Source organism: Carassius gibelio, chromosome A14 (genome assembly GCF_023724105.1).
Source record: "Carassius gibelio isolate Cgi1373 ecotype wild population from Czech Republic chromosome A14, carGib1.2-hapl.c, whole genome shotgun sequence".
Lineage (NCBI taxonomy): Eukaryota > Metazoa > Chordata > Actinopteri > Cypriniformes > Cyprinidae > Carassius > Carassius gibelio.
The window spans coordinates 8,194,081-8,218,688 of NC_068384.1; the positions used below are offsets into that span (position 1 = coordinate 8,194,081).

At 38.3% G+C, this 24,608-nt stretch overlaps 1 protein-coding gene across 1 annotated transcript in view; it reads left to right on the forward strand.

The window, feature by feature from the left end:
* Window positions 1–10,666: 10,666 nt before the first annotated feature.
* The window catches only part of LOC128027404 (protocadherin Fat 4), a 73,589-nt gene continuing 59,647 nt past the window's right edge, over window positions 10,667–24,608 (forward strand). The window contains exon 1 of the mRNA XM_052615010.1: window positions 10,667–16,202. Within this exon, the coding sequence (XP_052470970.1) occupies window positions 11,097–16,202 (5,106 nt within the window). The 5' untranslated portion in view covers window positions 10,667–11,096. The remainder of the gene's footprint in view (window positions 16,203–24,608) is intronic.

Consider the following 24,608-nt stretch of genomic DNA (forward strand, 5'->3'; position numbering starts at 1 on the left):
GCATAAATTCACTGTATATGAGCACATTTCAGGTGTTTACTTTTGTCGCACAATAGAAGAATAGCATAAATATATTTGAGTGACTTTGAATTCATATTTGTGTATTTATCTTGCGGGAGTTTAGTCATTACTTTCCCCTCGTGCACTTCAATATCATATAGAAGCCCATTTTCAACAATGAATACAAAACTAAAACAAGGTAATTGCAACTTTTTATCTCAAAATTCTATGTTTTGTCCGAACATTTATATAACTTTTAAGAAACATTAGTAAAATTTGTAAGTTTGCTGTTAGCTGGAAAGTATAACAAATGTATTAAAATACTTTAGAATAAGGTGGATATGCAGATATGAACTGTGATAACATAATTTATGATTTACTGTGTATCAGAGAGCAAATGTCCCAAAGCTTACGCTACATTATGAACCTTTTTCTTCATAAAAACAGTGCATTCTTTTAGGTCGTATAAACCGGTTTATTCAAGTGTGCTATTAGTATACTTCTTTTAAACTAAAAATGGGAAAGTATGCTTAGTTTTCTAGAGTTATACTTAAAAGTATACTTAAAAGTATACTTTTATACACTAGAAAGTGGGCCAATTTAGTCCCAAGGAGAATTGAAACTGTACATTTACAAGTATACTACTAGAACACTGATATTTGTATACTTGCTACATAAAGTATACTTAATATACTTGAACTTTACTTAAGTATACTTCATAAAATAAACTTGAAGTATACTACTTTTTGGTAAGGGATGTTAACCAGGTAACTGCTAACTAGTGAACCTCTCCATTAACATGACGAGCTGCAGCTCAGAACACATGTTGGATGGAAACATTGTGCTTTAGGATCGAGTTTGTAGCTGAACTGACTATATTTGAAATAGTTTGACTCTACAATTCAGTTGAAAATCATCTGAAAGCTTTCAGTCTCTCGTACCATTGAAGTGAATGTTAAATTTACCAGTAGGCTAAATATTTTAGAAATGATTGTCGTATCTGATTGTTTTAGTCTATATAGAGTGATAGTCAAATGGACCCCAAACAGCTGAAATGTGAAGGAAGAGAATATAAGTGAGTGATCTGTGACTGTGGCTTTGTCACTCCTGTATCAAGTGAGATCATCTGTTTCTGTCCCGTCCCCTGTGTTTACCATACTACCAGCACTTGAACACGAAACACTCACCGAGCACTTGTACATATAAAGAAAGAAACACTGCTCTGAATTCACCTACTTCACCCCCAACATCATGCACTGAATTAGAGAAGCAGCAGAGGACACCACTGACTAACACATGAACATCATCTCTTATTCTGTCTCTTATGAGATGATCAGACTGACGTTAAACATGCTGAAGGTGTATTTCTACTGGAGAAGCTCGTCTCTACACAAGTGTGTGTATCTGCTCCAGCTAATCTGAGATGAGACTGAATATGATCTCACACATGATCTGAGAGGAATGTGCTGTCGAGGAGAGAGAACCATAGAGAGACATAAACACAGAGGGGTTTTCTGAGATTTATATCCCTAAATGCTGCTAACTGTCATGAATACTGTGTGTGAGAGAGAATGTGTTCATGAACGAGTCCCAGGCGCTTCATTTACTCTCTTTGACTGATTTTTAACATCGCTGTAGTATCAGATCCACCAATGAAATCTCAGCCAGGTTTCCTCAGATTCTGACACAAACTCCTAAAAGATCCTTTCAGCAGTTAAAGATGATATTGAACAACTCTGTACAAATTTACACGGATCACGTCTCAGACAGTAAATGATCTACTTTCTTTAACTTTTTATAAATAAAAAAACATGTAATTCATAACCTCTAGGAATATAAGCACACCGTAAAAAAATTTTTTTACGAAGGTGTAATACATTTTGGACAAAAACAGGCTTATCCATGTACACACAAAAAAAAAAAAAATTATTAGTAAATACTCAGAAATTGTTAGTAATTTTCACAATCAATAACAAAGAAATAGCAAGTAGATTCAAGATTTTTGTTTTCGTCACATACAGGATTATATAGAGCATATATAACCAGCAGTGAAATGAGAGTCAATTCAGCGACAGCAGAGTTTGGATAAACACTTTTATCCAAATGAGAAAGATAGAAGTAATCTGACCAACAAGAGAACAACAACAGCATACAAGTGTCATGACAAGTCTCAGTTAGTCTAGCACAGAACATGTAGCCAGGTTATTGTTTTTTCAAGAATATAATAGACAAGAAATGAAATGGAAAGAAAAAGGCAGTGCTAGTATTAGGTGGTTAAGTGCTGGAGAAAAAGATGAGTCTTTAGATGTTTTTTGAAAATGAGTAAAGACTGTACGAATTGAGATTGGGAGGTCATCCACCAGCTGAGCGCAGTCCAGGAAAAGGTCCGTGAGAGTGATTTTGAACTTCTTTGGCACATGAGACTGAACTAGTGAGTTTAGGTATGTTGGTGCCGTGCCAGTGGTCGTCTTGTAGGCTAGCATCAGTACCTTGAATGTGATGTGAGTGGCTACTTGTAGCCAGTGTAACCTAATGAGGAGAGGAGTAACATGAGCTTTTTTTGGCTCACTGCTGCATTCTGGACCAGTTGTACAGGATTGATCATGGAGAGCATTACAATAGTCCAGTCTGGAGAGAACAAGAGCTTGGACAAGAAGTTGGGTTGCTTGCTCTGACAGGAAGGGTCTAATCTTCCTAATGTTGTATAAGGCAAACCTGCAGGACCGGGTCGTTGTAGAAATGTGGTTTGTGAAGCTTAACTGATGATCCATCACAACTCCTAGGTTTCTGGCTGTCCTCGAAGGAGTTATGTTTGGCGAACCCAGCTGTATAGAGAAGTTGTGAAGAAACGATGGGTTAGCTGGAATCACCAGCAGTTCTGTCTTAGTAAGGATAAGCTGAAAGTGATGGTCATTCTTCCAGCTAGAAATGTCACTCAGACAGGCTCAAATGCGAGCAGCTACCGTCGATTCATCTGTTTGGAAAGAGAAGTAGAGTTGGGTGTCCTGGACCGACAACACCGCAGCACTGGCCAAGAAATCACAGCAGTGTCTCTATTTCCTCTGCAAACTGAGAAGAGCCAGAGACCTGGCCCCCATCATGTGCACCTTCTACAGAGACACCATCGAGAGCATCCTGACGAGCGATGTGTCCTGCCAGAAGAATCTTCGCTATGGTATTGTATGCCCTTAGTCCAGTTCAGTCCTTCTTATGAACCCTGGAATACACTTCCATCACTTAAGCACTTCTTGCGAAGTTGAGTTTTGCTTAGAAACTCCTCAGAACAACACGATTGAGAAAATGCCACGCTGGCCAATTTATACCCGGGCATGGCCAGCTATGCAGATTTTGCTCGCCAATTGTCAACTGTCCTTTTCTCAATGATGTCAGAGGTGTCTGGGCTCCCAAGTGCGACCCCTAGTGTTGTTCTTGCCACAACATTCCATCAGAGAATGTTTTTACTGTTAATTCATATAATACATATAAAATACATATTTTACCATTTACTATTTTTAAGTACATGTATTTTCTTATTAACATAATATACATTTTAACATTAAATGGTAATTCATACTTTTTACATACAAATATTTGCACAGTATTTTTCAGTTAATGTACACTGCACAAAATATTTTTTCAAAGATTATCATTTTACAAGGTAATGCTGTTTCAGTTATTCCTCCTCAATTTTTTATGTTTAAAATGTACTATGTACTTTAGACCCTCTTGAGTTTGCCTATCGCCTCAACAGATCCACTGAAGATGCCATCTCTCACATGCTGCACTCTCCTCTCACACACATTGATGGCAACAACGGGAACTATGTAAGGCTGCTATTTATTGAATATAGCTCTGCTTTCAGTACTATAGTCCCCATCAAATTGCTTCTAAACTCATAGACCTCAGTCTAAACTCTTCACTCTGCGACTGGATTCAAGACTTCCTCACCTGCAGACCTCAAGTGGTGAAAGTAGGCCAGTTCATTTCCAACAATAATGAGACCGCATACCTGGATGAGGTAGAGAACCTTACTTTAAGGTGCCAGGACAATGATCAGCGGGACACCTGTGGAGAGGGTGAGCAGCTTCAAGTACCTTGGTGTAAACATCTCAGAGGACCAGACTTGGACTACTCACATTCAAACACAGGTCAATAAAGCCAGGCAAAGACTGTACCATCTGCGACAACTGAGGAAATTCAGCATCTCACCAGCAATCCTGAAAACTTTCTATTCAGGGGCCATAGAAAGTGTACTGACTCAGTGTATCTCAGTGTGGTATGGGAACAGCTCCAGTCAAGACTGCAAAGCCCTGCAGAGAGTTGTGCGTTTAGCTGAGCGTATCTCAGGGTCTGCTGTCCCCTCTCTGCAGGACATCTACCTCAAACGCTGCAGAAGCAGAGATGTTAAAATCATCAAGGACTCCATCCACCCCAGTAACCATCTTTTCACTTTGCTGCCATCTGGTAAGCGCTTCTGTAGCCTGATGGCAAAAACATGGAGTTTCTTCCCCCAGGCCATCAGACTCTTAAACTCAAAACCAGCCTCTTAACATCTCCATGTCTCCACTTAATAATCACTTAATGAGAAAGATGTTCATTATTCACTTCGTCATATTGACAGTGTCACAACCTGTTTGAACATTCGGCTCTTGTACATTCCTGTGTATCTTAATATTTAAGACTACAGTATACTTTCATGCCAATTTTATTTTATTTTCTCTATTTAATTCTAGTTTACTTTTTTTTCTTCAAATATTTTTATTGTTTACTTTTATTTCATTTTTCATACCTATATTTATGTATATTTTCCTCTGTTTTGTATTCTTTAATAATCACACTGTCCATGGAGCGGACCTGACTCTCACTTCACTGCTGGTTATATATACTCTATTTAATCGTGTATGTGACAAATAAAAAATCTTGAATCTTGAATCTACTTGCTGTTTCTTTGAAATTGATTGTGAAAATGACTAACAATTTCTGAGTGTTTACTAATAATTTCTATTTTTTTAAGTGCACTTGGATAAGCCTGTTTTTGTCCAAAATGTATTACACCTTTGAAAAATGTTTTTTTTACGGTGTGCTTATATTCCTAAAGGTTATAAATTACGTTTTCTTTTGAAAAGGTTAAAGAAAGTAGATCATTAACTGTCTGAGACGTGATCCGTGTGAATTTGTACAGAGTAGTTCAATATCATCTTTAACTGCTGAAAGGATCTTGGAGGAGTTTGTGTCAGAATCTGAGGAAACCTGGCTGAGATTTCATTGGTGGATCTGATACTACAGCGATGTTAAAAATCAGTCAAAGAGAGTAAATGAAGCGCCTGGGACTCGTTCATGAACACATTCACTCTCTCTCACACACTGCATTCATGACAGTTAGCAGCATTTAGGGATATAAATCTCAGAAAACCCCTCTGTGTTTATGTCTGTCTATGGTTCTCTCTCCTCGACAGCACATTCCTCTCAGATCATGTGTGAGATCATATTCAGTCTCATCTCAGATTAGCTGGAGCAGATACACACACTTGTGTAGAGACGAGCTTCTCCTGTAGAAATACACCTTCAGTATGTATAACGTCAGTCTGATCATCTCATAAGAGACAGAATAAGAGATGATGTTCATGTGTTAGTCAGTGGTGTCCTCTGTTGCTTCTCTAATTCAGTGCATGATGTTGGGAAAATGAGAAAAAGAAAAAAATTATAATAAAACAATAAAATCAGCAAACTATGCAATTCTGAGTTTATATCTCACAGTTTTGACTGTGTTTCTGTCCATTCTGAATTAAATTTTTACTCTTTTGTAATTCTGAATTCTGACTTCTTTTGACACATTGTGACTTTTTCATATTTCTGAGTTTATATTTCACAATTTTTTTTTTTATTCTCATCTTTTTTCTCTCACATTTTTTTCAATTCTATGTTGCACAACTTTGACTGTTTTTATATATTTTATATAAATGTGAGATATAAACTCACAAGTGCAAGACAAACTTGAAATTGTGAGAGTAAGTCAGAACTGTGACATAAAAAAAAATGCATTTACATTTTTTATATATATATATAAAAAACTGGCTTACTTAGTAAACTTTTTAGAGATATATATATCTTAGTTCACAATTAAAAATAAACTGCAACAATAACATCCACAAAATGTTTAAAGTATTGTAGTTAAGTTACTTGTAACAATGATTTTAAAGATACTCAATGTTACAGAGGTAACTTCTCTAGTCACCCGAGCCATTAAAAATAAATAATTATTAAATACAATAACAAAGACAGTGACAGCGTCTTACAGAGCTGTGTTACTTTAGTATTCTACATAAACTATTATAGTCTATAGTTAAAATTTTAAATTACTGGTTATTTTTATATTTTATTTTGATTTCAGAATTATTTTTTTCTCAGTAGACAACGGTCAAACTGTTTCACACTGAAAATATTTATTTAGTGTCAGCAGGCGGCGCTGTTCTGTGAGACACACCGGGCTCTTGGACAGAAATCATGCAAGAAATCACCTTTACCAAAAAAATGATCCAGAAAACATCAGACACTAGAGTTCAGCTTTCTGCAGGAAAACCGACAATTACATCTCATGTGTTGAACAGCCAACAGTTAAAAAAAAGTTTAGAGTAATCATATACTTTCAGTTGTGGAGGAGAAATGCAACAAATTTAACATTCACTTCAATGGTACGAGAGACTGAAAGCTTTCAGATGATTTTCAACTGAATAGAGTCAAACTATTTTAAATATAGTCAGTTCAGCTACGAACTCGATCCTAAAGCACAATGTTTCCATCCAACATGTGTTCTGAGCTGCAGCTCGTCATGTTAATGGAGGCGGTTCACTAGTTAGCGGTTAAATCACCGGGATATTTACTATTATATTTATTTATTTTATTTTATTTTATTTTTTATTATTTTAGTTAATGTCATAAAACTACCGAGTTAATCCTGTAATAGTGTAGACAGTGTCGTGTAAACATGACTAAAGAAGAAAAAGAAGGAACATACGAACCGATTCAATTGAGTGAGTCACTTACGCTGGACCCGCTCCGATTGATTCAAACTTGTGATTTCCGATTATTCAGTTCAAGCGATAGCCTAAACCAGTTAAAATGAAACATTTATTTTCGTATTACTACATTGCTTAAAAAGCTTGAAGTGATGGGTGATACAGAGCTTTCCGAAACTCCGAATCAGATTAAAAAAAAATGTCGCAAAATGATTCACTGTTTCGAAGCGCTCTAATCGGATCGCGAATCGCGAGTCATTTGATTCAGATCGGGACTTCGGAGCGGGTTCGACAATCCTCTATTATAATCTTCTATTATTAAACAGTACAAAACATCAAACAAACAAGACAGTACAACTATAAAAACAAAACACAGAAGGAAAAAGAAAGAAATAAAGTATACACAGATACATTCCCCTGAAGAGGACACATAGCATGAATACAGAGACAGAGTTTTCACGGATTTAGGATTAACTTTGGACAGTTTCCATATATGCTTGTCTAGAAAAGAGATGTTTAGAGATAATAAATAAAAGAAAAATGAATCTTATGTTATCTAGGTCTTGCTTATTTGTTTGACCCCACTGACAGAAGCAGCACAATGCCACAGGTTTTGACGTATGTTCATCTCAAGTGTTTTAGGTTGATCTGTCTTGTGTTGGTTCACACACACATGATCTGGACGTGTGCCTTCACTCACATGTAGAAGACACTGGAGACTCAGATGGAGCTGATAGTGAGAGACTGAACAATCCTGTCTCTGTGAACACAGTCTCTCTGTGGTCGAGTACAGTAAGTGTTTTATTCAGCGTCATGTCAGTATATCAGCAGCCCAGACTCTCACACACGTACTGATCAAACTGTGCTTCCTGAGGAACACAGAGGAACATTCAGAGAGAACGACGGAGGGAAAATCCAGGGGAAATTAAAAGGACGATTTAAAGTCTGAGTGCATGTTAAGCAAACACAGTCGCTCATATAACACTCCTCACACACACACACACACACACACACACACTCTCACACACACACACACACACACACACACTCTCACACACACACACACACACACACACACACAGCACTGGGCTTGTGTTTCACAGACTGAGGACTGATGTGTTGTGAACTAAACATTTAAGAGCGGGGCATGTCGTCACACTTCACACACTTCATACAGAGAAAATATTTCAGGATGGGGTTAGTCACTTTCTTCTGAGAAGATAAGTTTGAGTTTTATAAATAATAACAATAATCTAACAATAATATCATATTATTATAATATCATGTTTCAGAATAAAGAGTAAATAAAATCAATAAATTAAAATCCAAACAAACTATTTGTCTAATAAATACAGTTTTCATAATAAATAAATTAGTAAGTTAATATAATAGTTTTCATAAATATTAATAATCATCATTATATTCTAATAATATCATATTTGTATAATCATAATATTTCTGAATAAATAAATAAGTAAATAAAATACCAATAAAATAAATAAATAAATATCGTTTTCTGAATAAATAAATTAATGAATAAGTAAATTTAAAAATAAGCAAATAAAATAGTTTTCATTAATAATAAATTAATCAGTTTGATTAGATCCTGTGATTAAAAATCCTATATATATAGGAGATATATATATTAGCAAAATCAGTATATTTATGCAACACAAATAATAATGATAATAATAACAATATTATCATTTGATTAAAGCAAGAATTCTTGCTGTTATAGCATAAATACTGATATAATATATCTTACATCTCTCCACACTCTCGTGCCTAATTTCTCTATAGCACATCTGTATATTAAATAATTCAATACTGTTTAATGTCTATTTTTACACATTTTTATTTTGTTGTCCGTGCTCTAGAAGCTTCTGTCACGAGACAAAAGCACACTTGGCAATAAAGCTCTTTCTGATTCTGATTCTGAATACATTAAACATGATATTTGTGCATAACTTTACAATTATTAACCTGAAAACACAGTTCAACCAATTCATTATTCTGTTCCCTTATGACACTATATGAATGTTTTATGTTGGACGACAGACAAAAATGAATTTTGAACTAGATGTCTGAAACCAACATAGAAAACACTGCTGGAAAACTAAATGATGTGACAACTAGCCCCGGAAAGAAAGACAGGAGGATATTTCTTTCAGCATGTTTGCACGAGTGGTTAGTTCTTCCCAAAGCGGCCTAATTTCTTATTTTAAATCAATTAAAAGTTGTTCTTCAGATCAGTGCAGTGTCGATGTGTGCTCGTCTGTTCCTGAAGTGGGTCACTGGAGCATCAATGCTGCATTAATGCGCTCAAATTAGCCTCATCAGACCCAGCAGAAGTATTTAATTAAAGAGGAAACAAACATCAAGGCATCGGGCCCAATTAAAAGATCAGCACAAACAGAATAACGACACGGGATTGAAGACAGAGATTAGTGAAGGAGGCCGAGAGACTGCAGATAATCAGCTTCACCGAGGTCTGTCTGACCAACAGATCCAAACCAGATCCTCCTCCTGACAAGAAATGGGTCATGCGAAACTGAAGGCTTATTTAACCAATAAAGGAAATTAAGCTGTTTTGACCGCTTGGTTTCGTCAGAGGTACTTTATATGACCGCTAGGTGGCGCTATGGACATGTGTATATATGCATATAAGCGTTCAGTGATAAACTGTTGCATCTGAAATTGTTAATAAACTGATAAACTCAAGACATTGCCCTACAGAGCACGAGAAACTTCAGACACACTGCTGTTAAAATGAATATATAAATAATATTTTCTTTCTCTTATAAAAACATATCCTTCTCAGTATTTTGTCTGGTTTCTCAGTAAAATATTTAAACATTCCTAAATCAAGATTTACTTAACAAATGTTACAGGATGAGGTATAAAGTCTTGTTTTCTGTAAAACGTATTAAAATTTAAAAATGACAAATATCTGCCAGTAGGCTTGGGGAAATAATTTACCTCATTGAAAAAAAAATCTTACTTTATTTTATTTTATTAAATAAATAAATAGATAAATCTTAATATGCTAAATAATTGGTTCTCAGGCAAATGTAAAAAAAACGGTATTTGGACTGTAAAACAAGTAAAAAAGATACTTTTTATACGTATTATTTTATATTATTTTAAAATATTTTTTACAATTGCGTGATTTGACAAAAACAAAAACATAAAGACCATTTAAAATCTGCGACAGAACAGAAATCTTTGTATTTCAACAAAATGGGCACACAAAAACGTTGTTATTTATATAAACATATAATTATTGTGATACATTTCACGCAACATTCACAAATATGCTGAAAAAATACACAAATGTATTCAAACACTTATGAGGAGTGGAAAAAGCAGGCAGGAATGTAAATGAGCGGCTGGTGTTATTGTGGGCACATAACGGTACACTCAATACCTGGAGCGCAGCTCTGTTATAATATTCAGTCCACGCGATGATTGACATCCGCCTCATCCAATCAGCAGCCGAGTCGATGACTTTACAATAGAACTGTGTGCCAGAGAGGGGCGGGGCAATGCAAGGACAGCCAATGACAGGCCAGCAGGGCGGGAGTTTTCTCAACTCGGGCTTTTGTTCTCTGTCAGGGCAGTAAAGTGAAGTTTGGTCACCGTTATTCCGTGGGACATCCCGTATCAGAATCACAGGGAGAACATTAGAGCTGCTTTATTTCCTGGAGGAAAAACTCTCATCGGAGGATTAAATCGTAGCGAACTTTTCTTTTCCGCACAATGGAAACTCCATCATCATCATCATCATCATCATGAGAAGAACGCGAAGTTTTGCTGGATGCTTTCTGACAGGATCTTACAGCGAGTGAACTCTTTCTCCTCCCTAAAACGGATTTTTAAGGATATCCCCGTGGATCTACAGCTCTCTATGAACTCTTTAGAGGAACTTCACCTCAAGTTTCTTTGAAGCGGCAAGCGCGCTTTGGATACATTTCGATTGATCGCCTTTTTTTTCTCTTTTTTTTTTTTTTTTTGGATACAATGTTGCAAATCTGAGGTGAATGTATCAGGCTCGGAGAAACCCTGACTGGATCAGCGATCATGGCGCTTTTAGGTAGACCTTTGGACACTTTGCATCTTATTTTATTCGTTTTATGGACTTTATCGCGCTACTCTTTATCCAGTCAAGTTCGGCAGGAGTTTGAGGTTCTGGAGGAGCAGCCGCTGGGCACATATGTGGGCACCATCGACACCAAACCCTCTTTCACTTACAGATTCAGCGAACACCACAAACTTTTTTCCATCAACGCCACGACGGGCGTCATCTACACATCCTCCGTGATCGACAGAGAAGTTCTGCCTAGTAACATCATCAATGTGGTGGTTCTGTCCAGTCAGCCCACTTACCCCACAGAGGTGCGCATCGTGGTTTTGGATATTAACGACAACGCGCCGGTGTTTCCTGACGCGTCGATCGTCGTGTCGTTCAAAGAAGACGCGAGCAGCGGGCGTCAGGTGATTCTGGACACCGCGACAGACGCGGACATCGGGAGTAACGGAGTGGATCACACCACCTACCGAATCGTCAGCGGGAACGAGCAGCGGAAGTTTCGCTTGGATATCACCGTCAATCCGAGCGGAGAGGGCGCTTTTCTGCACTTGGTCTCCACAGGAGGGCTGGACAGAGAATTAACCCCCTTCTATCAACTCCTCATCCAAGTGGAAGACAAAGGAGAGCCTAAAAAATTCGGGTATCTGCAGGTAAACGTCACCATTCAGGATATAAATGACAACCCTCCTGCTTTTGACCAGGATCATTACCAGACCAGTGTGTTTGAGGACGCTGCCACTGGCTCCAGTGTTCTCCAAATAACAGCCACAGATCTGGACGAGGGTGCAAATGCTGAAATAACATATTTTTTAGATGAAGGAACTCCTTTTCAGATTGATCCTAAGGCTGGGACTGTGATTATAAAGGAGGGGTTGGATTATGAGACCAGGAAAGAGTATTCTCTCACTATCCATGCAGTAGACAACGGCGTCCCCTCTCTCTCAGGCAGGTCAGAAGCAACTATAAAACTGCTTGATGTGAATGACAATGACCCTGTAGTTAAATTTCGATACTTCCCTACCACGTCCAAATTCGCTTCAGTAGATGAGAATGCACAGGTGGGCACCGTAGTGGCATTATTAACAGTTTCTGATTCAGATTCGTCCACAGCTAATGGTAATATTTCCGTTTCTATACTTGGCGGAAACGAACAGAGACATTTTGAAGTCCACAGTTCGCCCGTCCCCAATCTGAGCTTAATCAAAGTAGCCAGTGTGCTCGACCGAGAGCGAATCTCCTCCTACAACCTCACCGTTTCAGTGTCAGATAACGGCAGGCCTGTCGCTCGCTCCTCTTTTGCAAGTCTGGTTATATTTGTGAATGATATTAATGACCATCCGCCCATATTTCAGGAAGCTGTGTATAGAGTAGACATCAGCGAGGACATTCCTAAAGGCAGCTACATTAAAGGGGTCTCAGCCACAGATGGAGACTCCGGGCAGAACGCCAATCTCCGCTACTCACTGGTGTCTGGAAACAGTTTGGGCTGGTTTGCCATCAGTGAGAACAGCGGTTTGGTTACCAGCGCAGCGGAGCTCGATAGGGAACTAGCTTCTCAAATAGTGCTGAATATCAGTGCTAAAGACCAAGGCCTGCAGCCGAAAATCTCCTACACCAAATTAATAGTGAATATCACAGACATTAACGACCAGGTCCCCACTTTCACTCAAAGCACATATCACATTTCCTTAATCGAGCATTCGCCTGCTGGCTCTGAGCTTTTGGTGCTATCTGCCACAGATTTAGATCTCGGCGCAAATGGCACGGTCCGATTCTCATTTGACTCAGAAAACCCTGTGAGCAGCCAGAATAAGTTCAGGTTAGATGCAATATCAGGCCGGTTGAGTACAGCCACAGAGTTAGACAGAGAAGAAGAGGGCTCCTATCTGCTGCACATTAAAGCCACAGATGCAGGCATGCCCCCCCTTTACTCCATCTGCAAAGTCAATATCACACTGATGGATGTTAATGATAATAGCCCAGTGTTTTACCCCATGCAGTATTTTGCCAATATCAAAGAAAACGAGCCTTCGGGCTCATTTGTGACTACTGTAACAGCTTCCGACCCTGACCTTGGCCGCAATGGCACTGTAAAATATGCCATCACTGCTGGTGACTCTTACAAGTTTCACATCAATAGCAACTCTGGTAAAATCACGACTCTAGTGCCACTCGACAGAGAGGAGAAAACCTCTTATCAGCTGCAGGTCACTGCGACGGACGGAGGCGGATTGCGCTCGAACACGCAAGCTATAGTCACAGTCACTGTTGTAGACACACAAGATAACCCGCCCGTGTTCAGTCAGAAAGAATACAGCTTTGTTATGTTTGAGAACGTGGCTGTTGACACCATTATTGGCACCGTGTCTGCCACCACAGTAGATCTGAACACAAATATCACTTATTTGATCGCATCAGGAGACCAGCGCGGTCTGTTTGCTATCAAAGGCAGCACAGGGCAGATCACAGCTTCGGGTCTGATAGACAGAGAAGAGCAGGCGTTTTACCAGCTCAGGGTGATTGCAAGGGGTGGGGAGGTTACAGGGGAAGCATTAGTTAATATCACAGTGAAGGATTTGAACGATAATGCACCTCATTTCATTCACAATGTTGAGCATGTCAGTGCTGTGGAGAATTGGGTCACCGGTCACCAAATATTCCAGGCTAAAGCTTCGGATCCTGATGAGGGGACCAATGGTATGGTAGTGTACAGCCTCAAACAGAACCCCAAAGGTTTGTTTCACATTCACGAAAGACATGGGTTGATCACCCTCACTGGCCCCTTAGAGGTCACCACCAGCTCCTACCAAGTGGAGGTCATGGCCTCTGACCTCGGTGTCCCTCAGCGCACCTCCATCCTCATTCTCACCATCAGCGTGTACGACGTCAACGACAACGCGCCAGTTTTTGACCAGCTCTCCTATGAAGTCACCATTCTGGAATCCGAGCCAGTAAATAGTCGTTTTTTTATGGTGGAGGCCAGCGATAAAGACTCAGGACTCAATGGGGAAATTGTGTATGACATCATTAGTGGTAACACAAATGACGTTTTTGGGATTTTCCCTGATGGGCAGTTATATATTAAGGCAGATTTGGACAGAGAAGTACAGGAACGGTACAGTTTATTAGTGGTGGCCAAAGACAGAGCTGTCGAGCCGTTGAGCGCCAGCGTTAATGTGACGATTCTTCTCGACGATGTCAATGACAACCGTCCGCTTTTCAACAGCACTAATTATGTGTTCCACTTCGAGGAAGAGCAGGAGCGAGGCTCTTTTGTCGGACTGGTTTTCGCTAAGGATAAAGACTTTGGGCCGAACAGTGAGGTACGTTACTCCTTTGAAACACCGCAGCCAAATTTTGAGTTGAACGCCATCTCAGGTGTGTTGACCAGCACGCTACAACTCGACCGCGAATCTCTAATGAGACAGAGAGGTGCAGCGGTGTTCAGTTTCACAGTCATATCCTCTGATCAGGGCCTTCCCAAGCCTCTCAAAGACCAGGCCAAAGTTCAAGTGTACATACAGGACATCAACGACAACCCGCCGAAATTCACCAAAGACATTTACCAGGCCTCTATCTCAGAATCCGCCCAGAACATGACGCAGCTGCTCCGAGTCTCTGCCTCAGACGTAGACGAAAATAAAAATGGCCTTGTTCGCTACGACATCGTGGAGGGAAATGAGGAGAAACAGTTTAGCATTGACAGCACTTCTGGTCAAGTTACTCTAGTGGGAAAACTAGACTATGAGACAACACCCTTTTACTCCCTCAAAATTATAACAGAAGATTCTGGGATTGTGCCTCTGTCATCCACATGTGTGTTGAGCATAAGTGTCCTAGATGATAATGATAACTCTCCGTCATTTCCCAAATCAACTCTCACAGTGGATGTGCTGGAGAACATGCGGATTGGAGAGCTGGTCGCTTCTGTAACCGCCACAGATGCTGACTCTGGATCCAATGCTGACATCACATACAGCATCTCCGCCACAAACAACCATGGCACTTTTAGCATCAGTCCCAACACTGGCAGCATCTTCCTGGTCAAAAAACTGGATTACGAAACGCAGTCCCTATACAAACTCAACATCACAGCCAAAGACAGCGGGAGGCCGCCCAGATCTTCCACCATTCCGGTCATCATTCATGTGAGAGATTTTAATGACAACCCTCCTGTTTTTACACCAGGTGACATTTTTAAGTCCATCCCTGAAAACCTCCCGCTCTCCACCTCCGTCATGACTATAACAGCTCACGACACGGATGCTGATATTAACGGCCAGCTGGAGTACTCCATCGTCATGCAGACTCCTAGAGGAGGTCATTTCCGCATTGACCCCGCGTCTGGAGTTATCTACACGAACAAGGAGATTGACAGAGAGTTTTCCAACCTTTTTGAACTGACCATCAAAGCAACAGACCAGGCCGTGCCGGTCGAGTTCCGACGTTTTGCTCTGAAAAATGTTACCATATGGGTGACGGACCAAAATGACAACGTGCCATTATTTATCTCCCAGAACGCCCTAGTGGCTGAATCTAACATAGTGATCGGTTCCATTCTGACAACAGTAGTGGCTTTTGACCCCGATGAGGGTGCCAACGGGGAGGTGGAGTATGAACTCGTAAGAGGAGATTCAGACACATTTATCATGGACCGCTACAGTGGAGATATCAGACTAGCCTCTCAGCTCCTTCCCTCAAAACTCATCTACAGTCTGACCGTGTCTGCTACAGATCACGGCACGGACCGCAAGACCTCACGGACGGAGCTGACCATTATCCTCCAGGGTTCGGAAGGCCCGGTCTTCTCCCAACCCAAATACATCACTATTCTAAAGGAGGGCCAACCACCTGGAACCAATGTCATCTCTTTGGATGCCTCCAGTCCACGTGGCACCGGCACAAAGGTGGAGTTTTTTATTGTTTCAGTCCGGAGCGGAGGGAAGGCCGCAGGCCGGCTTTTCACCATCGGCCGCCACTCTGGGATGATCCAAACAGCTGCAGAACTGGACAGGGAGCAAGGCTCGGACCTCTACTTGATAGACGTGTACGCCATCGAAGCCGACGCCAGCCAGCCCAGAACGCAACATGCTGAGGTGAGTAATCACGTTTCTTTTTTTGGGGGGGAGGTGTCAGTGATTTTGATGGCTCTTGCATATTGTATGAAAGGAAATCTAAGGGAACATATTCTGAAACATGTGCTGAAGTCATTTGTGTGAATGTGGTGGAAAAACCTAAGCGAGAATATCCAAACTAAAGAGTGTTGGATAACCGTACGTGCATTACTAAAGTTCCTACTTGTTCCCCAAACCCCCCCACCCCGCGATCTTTTTTAGACGATCTGGGTTGTATTAAGTATAAATTGCTTTGCACTTGAGAATGTGGGCTTTGTTTTTTGGCAGGCTAGCTGTATTGTTTCAGCTCAGAGAGAGCATACGTCTTAATCTCAGAGTGGAGCGCTCGCTGTGCTCTGAGTTGCTGAGGCAGAGAGAGGGGAACCCTGGGTAAAATGTGCTGCTTTGTATTCCTGCTGCGAGCGAACTAATCTCTCTTATCAGCAGCGACAAATTCAACAAATCAGACGCCCAGACAGCATGATTGCAGATATTAATAACACGAAACCACAGGATGGAATTGTTTGTTTCTTTATTATTGTAATAGTTTTCTGGCCAAGGAGATGCGGGGTAAAAGGGAAATGAGTGGGGGAGATCCGTGTGTGGGTCTCAGATACCTGTCCCCCGCCGAGTAAGCAGAGGAATTAGCCGGGGTTTGAATGCCTCGGGCGATGTCGGAGCAGGGTGGTCCGTGAAACCCTGCTTTGTGCCACCAGCATTGCCTGAACAGGCAATAAGTGACCATTAAAATCAGCTGACCCTCTAAGTCTCAGTGAATAGAAATTTCCTTTCAGAGGTGGTTGAGCCGAGTAAGAAGAGGAATCTCTAAAACTGAAACTTAATCCGCACGTTCAGTTGGTACACTGCGACGCATCTGCATTGCTCCCGCTAAACTCTCCCTCGAGGGATAGAGTTAAACTCTCGGCTGCAGGAACCAGATGAAATTCTACACTGGGCTTGTGGGTTTGTGTGCGCAGGCCTCTGCTCAAATGAAAAACAAATGTGATTCTATATATGTGTGTGTGTTTTGGAAATTTAAACTGGAACCGAAAATGTTATATTATTACAGGCTTGATGATTCGCGTTTATAAAGTGGATTTTTTTCCCCTCGTTCTTTGGTGCTGTGATGAAATGTGCTTTGCGTTAGAGTTTTGAAAATAGCTTTCTGAGAGGCGTTGCTCTCCATGCCGAGAGACAGAGAGTGAGCGTAATTAAAGCCAAAACTGTTTGCTTTGCTTTGTGAGGGGGTGTCATCGCTTGTGTCAGACAACGGTGAGCTGAAGTTACTCATCCGAGGTTGTAGGAAAGCGTCCATGTGATGTGAAGATCATACCACATCAGTGACAATGGAAGCAGATGTGTGTGACATTTGACCTGCTCAAACTCTGTGTGTGTGTGTGTGTGTGTGTGTGTGTGTGAATACATACTTAGCCTTATTTTGAGTTTTCTGTTTTCTGTTCAGTTTTTTTAGGAGTGTGTGTGTGTGTTTAACAATAGAAGAATAGTTTGAATAGTCACATATATGTGTGTGTTGGAGTGAATATTGGGCTTCACAGTTCCAACGCAAAATGTTTTAACTTGTTTTCTTAACATTCTTGTTTGCCATTAAAACATCTTCAAGTTGAGAAATCTTACAAACTTAACATAACAAAACACAGGTTGATGCTTAAAAGAAGAAAAAAATCTATTAAACGATAGGATAAATGATATTTAATAAAATTGTTGCTTCTGATATTGTTCCATTTTCTAAAAGGTTTTATGTATGTTTTTATGTATATTTAATATATATGGATATATTTCATTTGCCTATGAGATAAAATTGGTAAAATCATGTCTCTCCTCAGCTCAACTCTTCTTTACATTATTATTATTATTATTATTATATGCTAATCATTCAGTATAATTGGATATAATAGCATTGCTGTTGTTCTATAGTAACGCCACAGGACGTTTCGGATGTTGTCTCTCTCTCTGTGACGTCTTCCTCTTATTTCTGTCTGTCTGCTGCTGTGTTGCGTGTGGTTTCTCTCACATGACTGATTTAAGGCTGATTAGCCGTCTCTCTCTTCTTCATCTTTACTCCTTTCTCTATTTTCTGGTTTAATGGTGGGAGGACGAGGGTTTGGACAGATAGACACGTCCACACTCCTCTCTGAACCGTCTCTCTCTGGGCTCAGTATCTGTGTGTAGGCCTCTACCTGAGCATCACACCTGTGACTGTATGTGTTTGGGCAGGATTTGGAGACCAGGCGTGTGGTTAAAGTTAAACTGGCATCACTTACAGCAGGCTTCTAAAGTGGACATTAGTGAAGTTGTAACACTGTAAAAAATTACTGTGATTCTAACTGTAAAAAAAACTGTAAGTTCCTGTAAAATTTACAGGGAAAAAATGTAATATGACGTTCCCAGAATTCTCTGCGTTGCATTTTAAATGTTGTTTCAATTTGATGTTTTTTTCTTTGAAATAGCTATGTTTTTTCTGAGTTTTTTCTTATTTGTTGTTTATTAGGGTTGTATGTTACATATAATGTTGTTAAATGAATGTTTATTGCATATTTCAGTTGAATGTGTCCCACTATGATATTGTTTAGTGCTTGTGTGAATGACTCTGTGGTTATCAGTGTGTTACAAAGGTACAAAACAGATTTCAGCACTTCAATAGGTTGATATATTAACATGATATCAGTTAATGAAATTACGGTATTTAACTGTAAATTTAAGTTAAAACGGTAGAACCTAAAATGTTGTTACCATATTTTTCATGGTAGAATTCTGGCAACCGCAGCTGTCGTTTTTTTACAGTAATTTAGTTTTACAGTTTATGCTATGTAGAACACCATTTAAGTCTTGCCATTTCTTTGTAATTATTTGTGAAATCCACTAGCAATATGTGAGTGAAAATCGTTTCTACACCAGAGTTTGCGTGTAACAGCGACGTGGTAAAGAGCTGCCCTGTGTTCCTGTGAGTGACTGAAGGAACTCTGTGAGGCACTCATGGGTTAAGTGTAATGGTGTGCTATTGTTTCTCGCGGTGAGGTTTGTTTACTCCGAACTGCAGCTGAAAGTGATTTGAAATCAGGCATGGATTGTGCTGCGCTGAAGGTGTGGAGAAAGTTTAATCGGACACAGATGATATTCTCCCGTTCACCTGCACACTATTCTTCTCAGTATTATGTTAGAGTTAGGACAAAACACAAAACTGTGGTGGAACTCCTAACATGTCAGGCAGATATTTAACAAACAAAGTGAACGGACAACTAGAGTATTTTCTAACACACACAGGGTTACCATTTTTTTTTTGTCTTTCTTTTTTCTTTTTCTTTTTATTTCTTTTTTATTTCTTTTTTTTAACTATAATAACCCTTGCATCAAGCAGCAGAGATATTTATTGCATTAATTGCATAAGACAATATGACCGTTTAAAAATTATGTAAATTATGTGTATTTTCTTGGACCTCAATTACAAATTGTTTTAACTATAAATCTTAACAAAGTGTTGATAGATTGATAAAATAAAACAATTGCCACTGAGGTAACAAAAAGAAATATAATTTAAGGTTTATGTTCTGACAACAAGTATTCAACTTGTAAACATTTTACTGAAAAACAAGACAAAATACTGATTAAGTGTTTGGATAAAAGCAAAGTGAGTTTGCCACATCTTTATGGATTTATCTGTCATTTTCTTTTCCATTGAAACAATCTTTTATTCTAAAAGTGTCTTTGGTCTATTTATGTGGTGGTTTATTGTAAAGATAAAACTTACTGAAATATAATAGCCAACAATTAATGCACAAAGTATGAGGAGCATAAATGCTTCTAGTTAGAGTTTAGAGCTATAAAGTGAGTGTGGAGTTCATACTGAGACTTGAGCATCTTGAGTAAATCTGAGCACAGGATGCTCTTTCTTTCAGTTCATCAGAAATTTGGATTTGAATTGATTAGGCCAGAATCCACAGGAAGTTGAGATGGATAGACAGGAAGACTTGCACAGCTGATGCATTCTGGGAAATGTAGTGTTTTTCCAGTGTTCCAAAAATCTGAAAGTATCTGAAGTCTTCAGTATTTCTGTCCTGTTTTCCAGTAAAACATCTAAACATTATTAAATCAAGATACATTTACAGATGATACTAAGTGTTGTTTTCTGAAAACTGTATTAAAGTCAACTGGAAAATGCATCTAAATGAAGTGAGTTCATGCTTTAAACAGGAACAAATATCTCTCAGTGGAGTCAGAAGAAATAAACTTGATCCAAAGTAAAAACCTGATTATTTCCCTGACCTCACTGGCAGATATTTGATCTGGTTTTAAGCAAAAACTCACTTTATTTTGATCAAATTCTCAGAAAACGAGACTTAATAATCTTAAGTCATTTTGCATCTTTAGTAAATGTAGCCTGATTTAAGGATATTTAGAGATTTATTCTGAAAACGAGACCAAGCGCAGTGATGGTTGACTTCACTAACGGCAGTAAATCTGATATTGTCTGGATCTTTCTTTCATGTGAGATGAGAAATGAATGCTTTTGTTTGTGCTCATTAGGGCTGGGCGGGATATTGAATTTGTATGATATGTATAATTTTTCTTTATAAGTGATTCGATATGAGGCAATAACGTTTATATCAATATACAGTAGTCTGATACGAGCGCATCTGAGAATATAGACGAGGACACAGACAGAGCTGCTGTGGAGAAAGTGCATCATCCAGTCCATCTAAACATGTGACAAGCTTTTTTAATATTGATTTTTTTTAATCCAAATACAAGAACTAACATATCGAGATATATGCTGTATATCACAAATCTGCCAAAAATACAGAGATCTGAATTTTTGCCCATATCGCCCAGCCCTAGCACTCATAGAAAGGTGTTTGCTGTAATAGTCTGACCTTAAATAGACAGTGAATGGTGTTTGTACACACACACACACACACACACACACACACACTGCAGCAGCTTGTGCGTGTGTGTTTGGCTGCTTAATTGAAAACAGCTGTGTGTGTTTCTGAGCTGTACTTTTACAAACTTTTACACACACCCTGTGCAGGAGCAGTTAATGAAGACACCATCATACGTCTCATTTTACTACTGTTTATAGCACTATTATGGAATGTTTTTATATTTTGAATTAGCTTTTATTTTAATATATTTTTTTAATATTTTGTGACATGCTTTGTGTTGTCATTTTATTAGTTTTTTTTAGATACATTTTTTTTTCAGTTTTAGTCTTAGTACATGCTGTTTTATTATTATTATTATGATTATTATTAATATTATTTTAAATAGTCAGCAATGCAACATTTCTAATTATTAACAATTTCTAATTATTTTTAAGCTTAACTTTTGCGTCTGATATTTATATTTTATTATATGTTTTAGTCAACAATAACAACACTATTTCATAATCATTATTCCATTTAAAAAAAATAATCAAATGACAGTTTTTCTGATAAATTTTGCAATTGTCATTTAAAACTAAATTAAAAAAAGGGTTGTGGGGCTCCAGAGTTAACTCGCCCAACCCCCCCCCCAAAAATCATATTGCATGTTTAATATATAATTGCATGCAAATATTGAAAAAAATGTTATAAGAAACATTATTATTATTATTGCAATAATACTTTTGTACTGCATAATTAAAAAATTATATTTAATAATAAAAAAAATAATTTATGTATATTTTATTTAAGATTTATTTCAAATAACAAAATTATTTTTAAATTATAATTTTATTATGTATCATTATGCATATTTGTATAATTACAAATATTACATTAAATAAGAAATACTGCTTTTGCAATATGTGTAATGCATTTGTATTATACTATTAACAATTAAGCAGGGAGCTTCATAAAGCTTCTCTTTTGTTGGCGACAGGTTTCTAAACGCTCGTGTAAATGAACACAGTGCTGCGGTCTGCTCTGAAACACAGTGGGCATGTGTTTATCTCACAAAATCATATCGCAATCTCAGTTTTATTATGATGAATCGCTCTGCCCTAATATCAATGTGTGTTTGGGCAGTCCTTCGAGATTATGAATTATTAATTCACAGGCGTGTGTGTGTCTGTGTGTGTGTGTGTCATCTCTGTGTGTCGCCTTTGTGTGTGTGGGACAACTGACAGCCATGTGACTCAAATCATGGTGTGCTCATTATTTCCCATCATGCCTCTCTGCAGGCACACACACACACACACACGTCTGCTCCTGTGGTCAGAAGATTATTTTTATGTCACTCTCATGTTTTCATTCACAGACGTATGAAGTGTGGCCATCACGTTTAATCATAATCCTTCAGGTCTGTTTAGACAAGAACAGATTTATAATAAATGTGAAACTCTGCACATGCTTTAAGACCATCAAAATACACATCTTTTTCCTTTTCAGATTTTTTAACACTAGATATAACACTCATTTTGACCTGGGTATGTATGGAGCCCATTACATGTCAAAAATACTTTTTTGAAAATTATCTATGAAGTTAAATTAGTGTCAAAAACATTTTTTAAAATATATTTATTTTCCTCATTCCTCTCACACTTTTGGGACTGGTTTTGTTGATGAACATGAATATGCACGTTTATCGACAAACAATTGCTGCACAAAAAATTCTTTTTTCAGTCATATTTATGTCGTTTTGATAGAACTGAATTATTAATTAGATTCTGTTCATTCCAGTGGGTTTCATATTAGTAATTCTCAAATTAGACATTCATAGAAATAAAAAAAAGATATAATCAAATAAAATTTCTCACTAATGTAAAAAAAATATATATATATTTTGCATCATAGTTTTTTTTTTGTATAATTGTATAATTTGAAATTAAGATTTTAATAAAACTAAAAAACGAATAAAAAATAAGTGCAGTAATAATATGGTAAAATTAATTCTTTAAATCTTTTCACATTTAGGCTGCTCATTAATGAGAAGTTACTGATCAGGTACAAAATGATGTGCATAAACAATAGAGAATTGCAGAAATCTGATGTTTTATTGGTATGCGACAGCTTTAAATTAGAGTTTGGGTGAGTTTATATGCGAGTTTTATGTTGTACACTGACATGTCCAAGATGAATTTCCCTCAAATCTATATTCATTCCTTCAGAATGGTTTTAGTTGACCAATATGAAGTCGTGAATGTTTTCTAAAAGAACGGTTCTCAGGTTCCTAACATGCATTATCAGGTTTAAATGAATCTGATTTGTGAGCGTAACCTGAGATGCGTGGTCTCAGCTGGTTTATCATCCTCACGTCTGGATCTGTTTTCACGAGCTGTGCTTCTGAACGCTTGGTTTAATGCGTGTGGACCTGATCTCAGACCTGCTTCAGGTGTTTGGGCTGTTATTGCTCATCTGGAGCTGATCTGTCGTCTGACCCCTGCATTACGTGTGTGTGTGACTGTATGAGGACGAATGTTATTTCAGCCTTTACACAGTCGCCAGGATTGTGAGGCTCCAAATCCTTCAAACAGCCTCGAAAAGTGAAAGAAAGCTGCTTACAGATGCTAATGTCTTCCATGTGGCTCTTGGATGGTGAATATGAATTCTCAGGCGGCTCGTTCAGATAACTCAATATCACAGCTCTGTTTGGAGGCTTACTTCAGCCCGAAATGGAGATTCAGTCATTATTTTCTCACCCTTCCAAACACGTATGAGTTTCTTTCTTGAGTCAATAGAAGGAGAAGACGTTTAGCCGAATCTCTGAGGCGCTTTCCTCAGTGTGGTGAAAGATTCACTACCAAAGATTCAACAGTAGTTCATATGACTCTGCACTAAATCTTTATGGTGTTATTCACTTAAAATCTTTCCTTCTGTTCATAAAATAATCAGAAAAGGCTTGTGGAGACACAGCACGCCGCTTTAGATGTACCTCAGCCTTCAGGACCTGTGTGTGTTTAAGAGCTCCTCAAAAATAGCTTAATGAATTTCTTGATAATGTTTTTGAAGTTGTAAATAAAACAAAGATTAATGGAGTACATTTATAAAAAAGCACTTCAGAATTTGAGGTTCAATTCAGTGCATCACTTTGTGAAATTTGTTAGCAACTTCTTATTTTTCTTATTTTTTACGCTCAGTTGTTTTCAGTGTCGTTATGCAATAAAGTATTATTTTTGACTCGCCGCAGACTAAGTAAAAAATAGCTTAATTTTCTTCATATCATTTTTTATGTATTTTTTATGTGATTTTGTGTGTGTGTGTGTGTGTGTGAGTGTGTGTGTGTGAAAATCTTATGGCCTTTTTCTGTTCTTTTTATTCTGCTAAACATTTAACATGTATGTTATTACAGTTAACTAAAATTAAAACCAAACGAATTTGTTACTTGAAATAAAATGAATAAATATTTAACTAAATAAATATTTTTTATTAATTCATTTTATTTTAATTCATT